Here is a 13255-nt window from a genome sequence, read left to right as displayed (position 1 = left end):
AGAGCTGTACAAGACAGATCCTGAAGAGGATTACAATCAGCGCAAGATACGAATCCAATGGATTCGACGCTATTGGGCAGAACAGTGGTTCAAGTACAGATTTGTGACCAAGGAATATGCTGAAAAGAATGCCATCAAGCGACCATGGGGAGACATCCTCTACAAAAATCTTCAACCCAGGACCAGAGATGAAGCCATTGAACAAGGCTTCTATCCCTGCATGGTCCGTGGACCACAGCCTACGGATGCTGACCCATCGTCACTACTATGGTGTCGTGACGACATTCTGTTCAAGCGCAACTTCCAGTTTGCCCAGAACTCAGCAAAGCAGAACAAGAAGACATTGGGACTAGACTTCAACCCTGGTCCTTCTGCTCCAAGGGTTGACGGCACACGTGATGCAGAACCCAATGTCGTTGGTCCTTTCTACAACCTTGAAGGTCTCATCATTCATATCTTGGTTCAAGGGACAGCCGTGAATGAGCCTGCAGATGACGCTGAATCAGATGAAGGGCCTGCAGCGCCGAAGCCAAAGAAGCTGAAGCAGCCAAAAGCTTCAAAGCCTGCCTCTGCACCAAAAATCTCACGGGCGAAGCCACTGGCAACTGCACCTCCTGAAGACAGTGTGCAGTCTGAAGATTTGTCACGCATCTCCAAGCCCCAGAAGGTCAAGATGTCTCTGCCACACACCGGCCAAGAGCTAACAGCTGCGGCCATTCTGCGCAATGATGCCATTGATCTGTCAAGTGATGAAGATCTTGTAGATGACGCTCTTGAGCAACTCATCAAGAGCAAAAAAGAAGCATAGATCTTCAATAATCTGCCTCTCTTTGACGTGGCCATCATCCACAACTTCATTGATGAATGGTTTGACACGCCCAACATCAGCTTCGACGATGTGCAACTTCCCATTGGCCTCAGTGTCGCCTTCCATGGCGCCATTGCTTCAGAGTTAGCTATCGCCCAGCGCGTTGTTGAACTGAAGCAGAAGATTGACTTTGAGAAATCTCAGTTCAAGAAGCATATGGCCAAGCTCAGCGTGCAAGAAGTGAAGAACTTCAAGATTATGCTGCACGAGCTCAAGGAAGCCTTTCTCAGGAAACGTGCAGAAGCTCAGGGTTCTCATGAGCGCATGAAGGTTCTGGCTGACAGGTGTGTACAAGCCTACAATGAGGCTGAGAAGCGCAAGGCCCTTGGGCGTCCTGGCATCGACCCCAGGATGGCTGCAAAGAAGAAGAAGAAGCCCGCTACGGCTGATCCCGACGCACCAAGGCTGGAAGCAGATCCCATTGTCTTCCCAACCATCATGACTGGCTCGAAGCCAAAAGCCCGGTCAACCACTTCCGAGCTGAAGAAGATAAGGACTGCTGAGGCTGAAGCCAGGAAGAGGAAACATCCTGAAGCCTCTCCTACTGCCCCCTTCAAGAAGAAGAGGAAGACCAAGAAAGAACGGGCTGCTCCCACAGAGCCTTTGATTGTTAAACCCATTTCCATGGTTCGTCCTGACGCTGAACGCCAACTCACAATCCATGAGCTTGCTTTCACAGAGGCTCATGAAGCTGAAGACTTTCCAGCAGCTGATCCCATCGCTGCTGAAGATATTGGTCACCAGGACCATGTAGAAGATGGTGCAGTCCTTCCTCAGCTCGAGCACAGCGAACTCATCAGCATTGGTCGTCCTCTGACGCCAATTTCTCAGGATGCTTCATGGGCTGATCGTCCACAAGAGGAAGAAGACTTTGAGGCCCAGCCAACACCAACTCCACAGGCGTCATCAGTGTTACGCAGGCTTCGCAAAGGACCAAGGCCTCCAGTCTCTGAGTCTGAAGCTAAAGCTGCTGAAGACATTCCGGCTGCATCAGCCGATGAAGAAGAAACCCTAGAAGCTCCTACTCCCCCGTCCCACCAAGAAGTTGTTCTCGAGGAGAACATGATTGTGACTGACCCTCCAGCTCGTCAAGTGGAGGTTGAAAATCTTGAGGCTGCCACCACCAACACCACTGAAGCCACTGACGCAGTCATGGCTGAAGCTAATGTGGAGCCCTCACCCACAAAAGCACCAGAAGTCAGCGAAGCCACTGATCCCACTGCTTCTGTTCCTGCACCTGCTGTCGGTCCCCAGTTCGACTATCATGTTGAGCACAGGCCTCAGGTACAGAAGCCAATCTCAAGATTGCCCAGGTTCCCAGGTCCTGCATCAGCACCTGGATCCTTCAATATGAATGGCTTCAGAGCAGACAACACATTCTTCAATAGCTCCAGGAACCCCTACTCAAGGGAAAGAATATCATCTGATCGGTTCTGGAGCTATCCGCAGCGAAGCTATTACTCCTGCATTCTATACAATCAAGGTCGCATCTTCCCACACAAGCGTCTTGACGTTGAAGCAATAGCTGGTCTGCCCTGTCTAGAAGAAGCTCTGGATTGCTTCAAAGAAGTTGGATTGCTGCCATTCGTCACTGACCAAGAGCATTGGAATGAAGAGTTGCTGCTCCAATTCTATGCCACACTTCACATCCGCGGGTATAACAGAGATCCGAAGACTTGGGTCCTGGAGTGGATGACAGGAAACGTTCATCATGAAGCCAAAGCCTTTAACATCATTGAGCTCACTGGTCTGCCCACTCCCGGCGATCTCTACGAATCTGGCTGTCAACTTCACAGTGAAGCTGTGGAGAGCATCTTTCAGAGGCCTGAACCTAACATGAGTCAGATGCTCAGTATGATGAAGCCATTACCCCAAGATGCTGCATATCCCAAAGAGTTCTTTGTTGAAGACCTAGAGTATCTGCCAAGGACTATTTATCACATCATAAGGCGAACTCTCTGGCCCATCAAAGGACACTCTCCACATGCCAAGATGGAAGGTGCAATGAAGACTTTGGTCTTCTATATTCTTCATGGAAAATGCTTCAATGCACAGGACTTCTTCATTCGCCAACTTGCTGCATCAGGCTCTGATCTGTTTGGCTTGAAGTTCTACGCCCCATGGGTCATGCGGCTGATCAAACTTCACTCCACTATCTCATATCAGCCATCTGCTCGCAATCATCGGATTTTTCTACCTGATGTGGATATGTCTATTGAAGCCATCTATCCTGAGCCTGCCAAGAAACCTCTAAGTCTTCAGAATGCAGAGCATCAGAATTTTTCTCAGAACATTGAAGGAGTTGAAGCAGTCGCTCGTGTGTATCCTTTGGCTGGCACTACACGTGCACCGCATCCTGCTCTCACTGAAGCCACTCACAGTACAACTGCTCCACGACCCAAGAAGCGCACTCGTGTTCTCAATGACCGAGAGCTTCTTGTGGCTCTTTATCAGAAACATGATAGGCATCATGACTGGCTGAAGCGTCAAATGCAAAGCCTCTTGGTGGATGTTAATCGCATTCGCAATCTTGCCACCAAGAATGCTTTTGTTGCCCATGAAACCTCTCACCGCACATGGAAAGGGCTGACGCTGATGTGTTCTGAAGATGATCTTCAAGAGGATGGCTTCTCTGAGCGCTTCAAGTTTGACTCCACACCTCCTCGAAGGGCAGTGCTGCGACGAACTCCATCTCTTGAAGACTCTGAGTTCTCTTCCTCTGCTGCAATTGTGAATGCCAGAGTGATTGAGGATGAAGACGATGCTACTTCACCGCCACCTCCTTCAGCACGCTTCGACTCTGCTCCAAGCTCTTCTGCACCGCCACACACCACCAACGACCCTGCTGCTTCACCTACTCTTCATGGGAACGAGTAGATGCTCTATGTCTTCAAACCTTTTTGGTCCTTACTGACAAAAGGGGGAGAAGCATACGAGTTTGATAGTCTTCAAGCGGGGCGGGTGCTTTATATTTTGCTTTGTGTTTACAACTCTCGTCTTGATACATTTGGTTCTTTGAGTTGTAACACTTAAACTCGATGGTCGTCTGCTACCTATTTGCCATTTTGTGATGCGATGATAAATTCCGCATGTGCGACGATAAATTCCGCACTTAGATCATTTTGCAGATGTCCATTTTCCATTATGCATGTCATTATCTTCAGATACCTTCACATGCATAGTAGATTGTCATCATAAGTTGAAGAGGATCTCCACAAGCACAACCTGCCATGTGCATTTGCATTCCAAAAGCAAATTACTTATATGCACATCTTCAGGGGGAGCCCTTGCAACTTATGAAGACAATTCCTTATCCTTTACAATTTCACATATTATATTCCCCGTTGAAAACTTCAACTAGTTTGTCATCAATCACCAAAAAGGGGGAGATTGTAAGTGCATCTAGTGCCACCCCTAGTTGGTTTTGGAGTATTGACGACAAACCTAGTTGAGGGACTAATGTGTTTGTAAGAATTGCAGGATAACACAGGTAGAAGTCCCTCATTGATTCGGTTTTCTTACCAGAGATGACCCCTAAAAATGTATGAAGACATTAATGTCAAAGGTGGTATATGAAGATATTCACATTAAAGACTATGACAAGAGAAGACATCGCATGAAGCCTATGGAGCTCGAAGACTTAGATCTTTCGTAGCTCTTTTTCCTCTTCCTTGTTGAGTCATAGGAACCACCGTACTGTTAAGTGGGGTCCAAGAGAACCATTCAGAATGACTGAAGTGATGCTTAAACAAAACCTATGTCTTCGAGTGAAGACTATGAGAGCGAATCTTGTCCAGAGTCGGACAAGTCAGCTTTGCTTGTAGCCCAAGTAAAGTTGCCGTGTGAGTTTGAAATCTGACCGTTGGAACACGTGTCAGTTCCTTAGTGACCCAGGGTCATTTCGGACAAATCAGGTCGGGTTGCCTAGTGGCTATAAATAGCCCACCCCCTACAACCATAAACGGTTGGCTGCTTAGAGTTAGTGTACAGCTTTTGTCGTTTGAGAGCAACCCACCTCGAAGCCTTTGAGAGAGAATTCCTTGCGAGGATAAAGCCCTAACCACCCAGAGCCAAAGAGAATTAGGAATCACTTAAGTCTTCGTGTCTGTGTGATCTGAAGACTTATTACACTTGAGGACTATGCATCCTCCTGCCGGTTAGGCGTCGCGTTCTGAGCATCCAAGAGACATTGTGGATCGCCGGTGAACGAAGTCTGTGAAGGTTTGGGAGTCTATCTTGAAGACTTACCAGAGTGATTGAGCGAGGTCTATGTGACCTTAGCTCAAGGGGAATACGGTGAGGACTGGGTGTCCTGAGCTGCGTGTTCACGACTGGTGTCCGGGACTGTGTGTCCTCAGGTTTAAATACCTAGCCGCCCTAACCAGACGTACAGTTGTCACAGCAACTGGAACTGGTCCAACAAATCATTGTCTTCAACGAGTCACTGGTTTCATCCTTCCCGTCCCTCTACTTACTGTTACTCCTTGTGAAGTCATTGTATGATTGCACTATCTTTTGTCTTCACTAAGTGACTGCGTGTTCTGTTTGGCTTCATAATATCTTCCTACCTGATCCTTACTGCATTGCTGCTATTAGTCATTGTGCTCTCACTTGAATACTTGACTATGGCGTGCCTAGTGTAGTCTACCTTCCGCTGCATGGTAATAGGTTTATTTCTATCGTTTGTCTTCGAAACTTCCACGTTTTGAAGACTTTCATAAAAATCGCCTATTCACCCCCCCTCTAGTCGATATAACGCACTTTCACTAAGCACTCCAACGATATGACCGAGGTGGATTATGGTGGAGGGGGGCACCGCACACGGCTAAACAATGTCAACTTGTGTGTTCTAGGGTGCCCCCTACCTCCGTATATAAAGGAGCAAGGGGGGAGGCCGGCTGGCCCTAGGGTGCGCCAAGGAGGGGAGGAATCCTCCTCCTAGTAGGAGTAGGATTCCTCCTTTCCTAGTCCTACTAGGAGGGGGAAGGAAGGAGTGGGAGAGAGGAAGGAAAGGGGGGGCGCCACTCCCCTCCTAGTACAATTCGTACTCCTCAAGGGGGACGGCCAGCCCTAAGGCCCCCTCCTCTCTCTCACAAGGCCCATGTTGGCCCATTAGTTCCCTCGGGGGTTCCGATAACCCCCGGCACTCCGATAATTATCCGGTGACCTCCGAAACTCATCCGGTGTTCGAATATAGTCATCCAATATATCAATCTTTATGTCTCGGCCATTTAGAGACTCCTCGTCATGTTCGTGATCACATCCTGGACTCCGAACTATCTTCGGTACATCAAAACACATAAACTCATAATACCGATCGTCACCGAACGTTAAGCGTGCGGACCCTACGGGTTCGAGAACTATGTAGACATGACCGAGACACGTCTCCGGTCAATAACCAATAGCGAAACCTGGATGTTCATATTGGCTCCCACATATTCTACGAAGATCTTTATCGGTCAAACCGCATAACGATATGCGTTGTTCCCTTTCTCATCGGTATGTTACTTGCCCGAGATTCGATCGTCGGTATCTCAATACCTAGTTCAATCTCGTTACTGGCAAGTCTCTTTACTCGTTCCGTAATGCACCATCCCGCAACTAACTCATTAGTCACATTGCTTGCAAGGCTTTATAGTGATGTGCTTTACCGAGAGGGCCCAAAGATACCTCTCCGATACACGGAGTGACAAATCCTAATCTCGAGCTATGCCAACTCAACAAACACCATCGGAGACACCTGTCGAGCATCTTTATAGTCACCCGATTATGGTGTGACGTTTGATAGCACACTAAGTGTTCCTCCGGTATTCGAGAGTTGCATGATCTCATAGTCATAGGAACATGTATAAGTTATGGAGAAAGCAATAGCAACAAACTAAACGATCATTGTGCTAAGCTAACGGATGGGTCTAGTCAATCACATCATTCTTCAATGATGGGATCCCGTTAATCAAATGACAACTCATGTCTATGGTCAGGAAACATAACCATCATTGATTCAACGAGCTAGTCAATTAGAGACATACTAGTGACACTCTGTTTGTCTATGTATTCACATATGTACTAAGTTTCCGGTTAATACAATTCTAGCATGAATAATAAACATTTATCATGATATAAGAAAATATAAATAACAATTTTATTATTGCCTCTAGGGCATATTTCCTTCAATGGTATCTTAAATCTGAAAAAGTTTGTTGTTGCCTTCCGCATTCGGTGGTTGTGGTTCGAATGGATGGATCCAATTAATCCTTGGGTGGGGCTGGGGAACCCCTATAACAGTGTTGACCGCGACATTTTTGTGGCTGCTACCGAAGTGGAGATTGGTGATGGCCTTCGTGCTTCTTTCTGGGAGTCAACCAGGCTTGAGGGGCTAAAGCCCAAAGATATTGCTCCCTGCATCTTCTTGCTGTCTAGAAGAAAGAACTGCTCGTTCCAAAAGACAATTCACAACAACTTTTGGGTTTCCCTAATTAACATCGGTGCGGGCATCTCCATTCATCATCTAACCCGAGTTCTTTAATCTATGGGAAAAGCTCTCCCTCATCAACCTCAACCCGGATAGGGCGGTTACCATCTCCTGGGAGCTAACAAATGATGGCCACTACTTTGTTGTGTCGGTCTAAGAGGTCCAGTTCAAGGGCTTAGTTGACACGAAACTTGTGCAGGTGGTCTGGAAGAGTTGGGCCCCTCCAAGTTTTTTGCTTGGCTTGTTATCAACAACATGATTTGGATGGCGGACTAGCTGCAACGACGAGGATGGCCTAATTGCAACCTTTGCCCCCTCTGTAAACATGTTCAAGAATTAGCGGCACACCTTCTCTTCCAATGTAGATACACAGCTAGAGTTTGGGGTTTCAGCAAGGTTTGGCTTGGCCTTCATGACATGAACCTTCTGGAGTGGGGTCACATGAACTTAGTTAAAGATTGGTGGAGCCTCAACGCGACCAGGAAGACGCGGTCCAAAAGGATGCTCATCTCCCTCATGCTACTCGAAATACGGAAGGAACAGGATGAAAGGGTGGAGTTATTATCGCCAGGATCAAAGAAGAGTGTAATTGGCGGTGTCTCGCAGAAGCAAAGCATTTTCGGACGCAGAGTATATGGTCACGAGCACATATGCACTCGATATCTTGTGCCTTCGCTAGCGCATGGGGATCTGGGCCAATTCCTAATACGGTTGGTTTTGAAGCCCTGGTAATTGCGCACTGTGCCAGAATACGTATGTGTCAGGTGCTAGGAGTGGGCTAGCTGCTTGGCGGCCGTCTCCCGTTGACGGGCTGAGCCGTGGCCCAGGTTAGTTGTTGTACGTCTGTTCCGTGGCTCGGATAAGATGCTTTCCGTCAAGAGCGACAGCCATCCTAAAAAAAAGAGCGACAGCCTCGAAACAACTGCAGATCCAGACTCTTCTTCCCCAATGCGGAAACCATTTTAGGTGACGAGGTAGAGAGGGAGGAAGTGGGAGAACGGGCGACCGACGCTTAATGGAGTTCCTCATGCATCCAATCCGTAGGTATGAGAGCGATTTCCCCCCAATTTGCGTGTGATCTGTAGAGTGGAGCACAGGGGACTGAGGTTTATTTGCTTTCTCTGCCATAGATCCACGCTGAGTGAGGAGGTAGGAGGGAGTCTGCTGCCGGAGTTTGCCGGCGGACGGTAACAGGCGAACGGTGGTGGTGCCGTTGCTGGAGGGCACGGGTGTGAGCGGCGATGGGCGGATCTGCGTGGCGTCTGCACCGGCGGCGACGAGTGGAGATGGGCGAATCTGCAACGTGGCTCAAGCGGCAACAGTGAGAAGGACAACTCGCCTTCCGACTTCTGAGCTCTCCATAGGAAAGATAAATCCCCAGGCTCCTGGTTGGAATAAAAGGTAAGGGGAACTGGATTTAAAATTTGATCTGTGCTATGAAGAATTTCACTAAACGTATTTCCAGGCTGTTTGTGGCCGTGCATTGTTGGTTGAATTCTTGGTGTGGTAGTAATCCATGGTCTGATATGAATTAGTGTGAGGACTTGATGTTTTAATCTAATTAGGCTTCATGTGAGTTAGTAGTTTGAACTGCAATTAGATGAGCAGAGAATCAGTTTGGTTGACACAAATCATTTGTTTTTTTTGAACGGTCACCGGGGGGGAGAGATTCCCCACCTGAATATATTGCTCAAAGTGGCCAAAATGCCAAGTGTTTGATCCAGTTTATAAGGAAAACCGGATCGAAAACCTTAACAGGTTGATCCCGTTTATAAGGGAAACCGGGCCGAAAAACCACACAGGAGGGAAAGATTACATAGGGTGAGAGCATATGGACGCCCCGAAGAAGGCACTACCTAGCCAGCAAGCCAAGATACCACCACCATAAAAGTCGAGTGGAAGTGGTGTGTCATCGAAGAAACACAATACCAACACTAAACAACTATCCTAACGCACCACACCGGCGTGCGTACCAACCCCTTGGCACAACAGAGGAGCAGCACCAATCAACGAGTGACCCATCACGAACCTTAACTGGAAACTCCGCCACAGCAAGCCGACACGATTAGCAAGGTGGGGAGGCATCGTTGCTTCGTTGTTGAGCAAAGATGAACCGAGATAGCACGAAGAGCACGAAGCTCACCAAAACAGACGACAGGCATGAGAGGGTCTTGAGCTAGCAGAGCAGAGGATGACCAACCCCCAAGGGCAACGGAGGATGAATGGCGGCAGGGAGCTCCCTAGTGACGCCTTCAAGAAAGTGGACGACATCCGAGGATGACGCCGTCACAGAGCTTTCGCCTGGAGCATAACCGGTTAAATTTCCAGAGGGCAGAGCCGAGAGCCGCGAATCCGGACCGAGAGACAGGAGTGGCACATGAGCCACGCCCCCAAGAGGGTAAGCGACGCTGAAGTAGCGCCGCCGTGGTCAGCTGACAAGGTCAGCGGGGATTTCTCCCGTAGCACATCCGTCAATGGTGGGCCGTCATCCAAGTGGAGTCGAAGGGCGACAGAGGACAGGACCGAGACAGACATGTGAGGCGGATGGTGAACCGAGGAAGGACGAGTGGAGCAGGCCGCCGGTGAGGAGAGTGGAGACGAGGTGGGGCGGCGTCGGAGGTGGACAGAGGGTGGGGGCAGCAGAGTGGAGGCTCTTCCCGGCAGGGACCGGCGGTGGCGGAGGCGAGGAGGGGTCCGTCGCTGGATCCACCGGACCAGCCGCAGCCCGTCCGTGACGGGCGCGCATGGGGCGGGGACGAGGAGGGCGAGCGGGGTGGAGGCACAGGACGGGTTGTTGATGTAGAGGGGAGGGGACGCCGGCGCCGGAACTGCGGCCGCCCGGCTTCGGTCGCACAGGAGGACGGGGTCGAGGAGGATCCGTGGGGAGCGAGGCGAGGTGGAGCGGGGTGCATCGTCCACCGGAGAGGATGGGGGTGGCGAGGGAGGCTATGGGAGCTGCGAGCCGAGGGAGAGTCGGATCCGCACCCGGAACCGCCGGATCCGTCGCCGGCCAGCCGAAATGGACGGCCAGGAGGCCGAAACGCAGCCGCGGGCACCGCCGGCACCAGGGGCCAGGCCGCCCGCCCACCTAGCGGCAGCAGAGGAGGGTCGACGCGGAGGATGGTGGCGCAGGTCGAGAACGGCGAGCACCGGCCGGATCTGACCGGAGGAGGACGCCGACGGCCACTGTGAAAGTGGACGTTGCGCGGCAGCGCGAGATGGGGCGAGGCAGTAGCAGGGAAGTGGTGGAGCGTCGGCGCGCAGCAGGCCCCGGAGCACGCCCAGAGAGCTGAGGACGAGATGGATCTGGATCTGGCAAGTGGAGATGTACCGGGGAGGGTGGTCGCAGCCGCGGGCCGCGTGCGTCCTCGCCGCCGCCGTCAGCCGCTGGGCTTTGCCCTTAGGCTTCCTCCGGAGACGGCGAGAAAGGAATGGGCGGCGCGGTTGCTCCCTGTTGTTGGCGGCGGCGGGGGCCTCTCTCAGGTTGAGAATTTTTTATGAGCTTACCGATGACAAATGTTGATGCCTTGCTAAGAATAATTTCTTTCAAACTTGAAGGGGGTCGAGCAGTACGAACATCAGCCCCTAGCACTGACAGTGTGGTCAAGGAAGATGCGGACGTGAACAAGGTTGTACCACTTGTGCAAGACGAAGATAACAATTGCCCAGGTAAGATAGTAGGTCCATCTTCAGAAGAATGGTTTGCAATTAGACTATTTTGTTTTTGCAAAATAGGAATGGATGATCATATATGGTAACACATCTTGGGGCTTGTTTCTGGTAGCTAATGCTGGTTTAATGGATGTTGTTCTGGAGGAGATCAACGCGATGCATGTACATGCCTCTCAGACGGCATCATGCGATGTTAGGGCACGCACAAGCATCCCATTGGTAAAACAAGAAGGTGTTGGAGATGGTGATGTGCAGGGGCCTGGTGATGTGGTTGTGCGCAGGGTGGAGCGAATAGATGACGTGCATCTAGATGAAAGCAGAGCTGGATGCGGAATGTGAGTACAGGAAAAAACTTTGATCTAAAAATGCTTACTGATTCCTGGATGCAGAAGCAACTTATAATTGTGTGCTTACTTTTGTGTGTATGCTTTTGCAGATGAGATGGAGATAGCATCCCGTGCACCGGCTGCGAGTGCGACGACGGTTTTGGTTCACGGGGTTATTGACATCTCTGACGATGAAAGCAATGATGAAGTTGATATGGAAGAATGGTCTGATGATCCTGAGCACGCTAAGTTGTGTGAGACAGACAGAAAGCTGAGGGAGCAAGAGCTGCAAGATCCAGATATCACGAAAATGTATCAAGAAATGTATGATAAAAATGATGGTCCGCGGGAAGAAGACTGAGGTTGCAATGATGTATCAAAAACTGTATGATCAAAATGGTAAGTTTGCGTGAAGGCAGAAATGAGGTGATGCAAAACATGGTGGTCATGTATTGGACACGAATGAACTAATGCATTTATGTTTTGCTACAGCAACTAAAGCTGAGATCGCCAATGCGACAGCAAACCAAAACCTTGCTCAGGAGGTCGAACCGGCAGGTCGAGAAACAAGCCCCGTGGAGGGTGGCCATAGAGGTATGATAGTGAACAAAGTATACTACCACAAATGTGAAATATGTTGACACTGATTTACTTGATCTGTCAATTGTACATGCAGATGTTCAGGTTGATAAAAGTGCGAATGAGAATTGCCGTTGCTGGTAGGCAAATATCGAAGGTTAGACGCACTGAAAAAAGTTCATACATTTAAACACAACTTCTAAAATGTCTTCTTTGGAATGCAGTTTGAATATTTACTAAGAAACAACTTTGCTTTGCAGGACGGGCGTACATTGGTGGTTCTCAGACATGATGGTGGTTGTTGATTTGATTCTCTTTATAGCCTTGAAGTAATGCTTGGTTTGATTCTCTGCATTGCAATGCTTGGTTTACTACAGATAGCATATACATTTAAGTTCCCTCCTGAGAATTGTATTAGAACTACTACCCTGATTACATATGCAATTTGCATAATATATTTGGATGGATGCCCCCCTGATTTTAAGTATAATTTGGTGTGGGAATTTTTGGGTCGATGTTCTTATATGAGGTTTCTGTGGTGAGTAGTCGGATTACTCTTACAGACTTTTGTTCTTAGATTTGAAATCTGTAGCTCACATAATACAACAATCAGTGTTGTAGCTGAGCACCTTTTGTTTTTCTTCAGTACAACCACATTTTTTTCATCAGCTCTCAAATTGCAGCTTACATGGTTGTGCTTCTTAGCTCTTAGTTTTCCCAGCTCTTAAAATGCAGTTCAAATGGTTGTGATATATATTTATCCTAGATAGACAATCAGTGTTCTTCTATCTAGTTTTACATGGACAAGTCTAAAAGGAATGTTTCTCAGGTTCATTGATCCTCTTTGTTTTAGAAATGTTCGGTGATAATAGCATTTTTATTTCAGAGCTTGTATTACAGCTTGAGATGATGCTTAAACTGTCTTTTCAACATGTTTTCTTCTGTGTTATGGTTCAGTCTTTATTCAGTTATTCCTTTCAGTATATATCATTGTCTACTTTTGGTTCAGCCATGAAGTAATGCTTGGTTTGATTCAGGTGTCAGTGTTGTCCCAAATTCTGAAAGTACTCGCTATGCCTTTGGTCATCAGCCATTATCGTTCTTTTGTGTCTGTGCACTGCTGTAATCACGGGTTCTACTAATAAAATACGACCGCTGCCTGTCATCATCACCGTGCCTTCACAATTAATTAGCACCCTTGTACCACTAGGCCCTTCAAATCACTTCACATGTGTTTTTTGTTTTCCAACTTTTCACCTTGTCCCTCTCATACTACAATTCCTGTTAATCTACTTCATTTGCACCAGCTAAATTTTTTTATTCACTCCATGTCTAGTC

The 13255-nt window shown here is 48.6% G+C and overlaps 1 protein-coding gene across 2 annotated transcripts; it reads left to right on the top strand.

Annotated features, from left to right (window-relative positions):
• Nucleotides 1–8183: 8183 nt before the first annotated feature.
• LOC147991813 (uncharacterized) lies at nucleotides 8184–12407 on the top strand. Of its 2 annotated transcripts, none has more exons than XR_015604868.1 (7): nucleotides 8184–8384; nucleotides 8471–8741; nucleotides 10899–11347; nucleotides 11449–11737; nucleotides 11831–11932; nucleotides 12015–12074; nucleotides 12178–12407. XR_015604868.1 is itself a non-coding variant. In XM_087526378.1 (7 exons), exons 1-4 carry the CDS (start codon nucleotides 10772–10774, stop codon nucleotides 11450–11452), a joined length of 390 nt encoding a protein of 129 aa, XP_087382504.1. In that variant the 5' UTR covers nucleotides 8751–10771; the 3' UTR covers nucleotides 11453–11737; nucleotides 11831–11932; nucleotides 12015–12074; nucleotides 12178–12407. The 2 variants fall into 2 exon arrangements, 1 of the variants encoding a protein (XP_087382504.1); XM_087526378.1 differs by lacking the exons at nucleotides 8184–8384; nucleotides 8471–8741 and adding an exon at nucleotides 8751–10823 and having other exon boundaries at nucleotides 10899–11009; nucleotides 11125–11347.
• Nucleotides 12408–13255: the final 848 nt, after the last annotated feature.

This window comes from Triticum urartu, chromosome 1A (assembly GCF_056163025.1).
Source record: "Triticum urartu cultivar PI428250 chromosome 1A, HENAU_Tu73, whole genome shotgun sequence".
Taxonomy (NCBI): Eukaryota; Viridiplantae; Streptophyta; class Magnoliopsida; order Poales; family Poaceae; genus Triticum; species Triticum urartu.
This window is presented reverse-complemented; position numbering and strand designations above follow the sequence as displayed.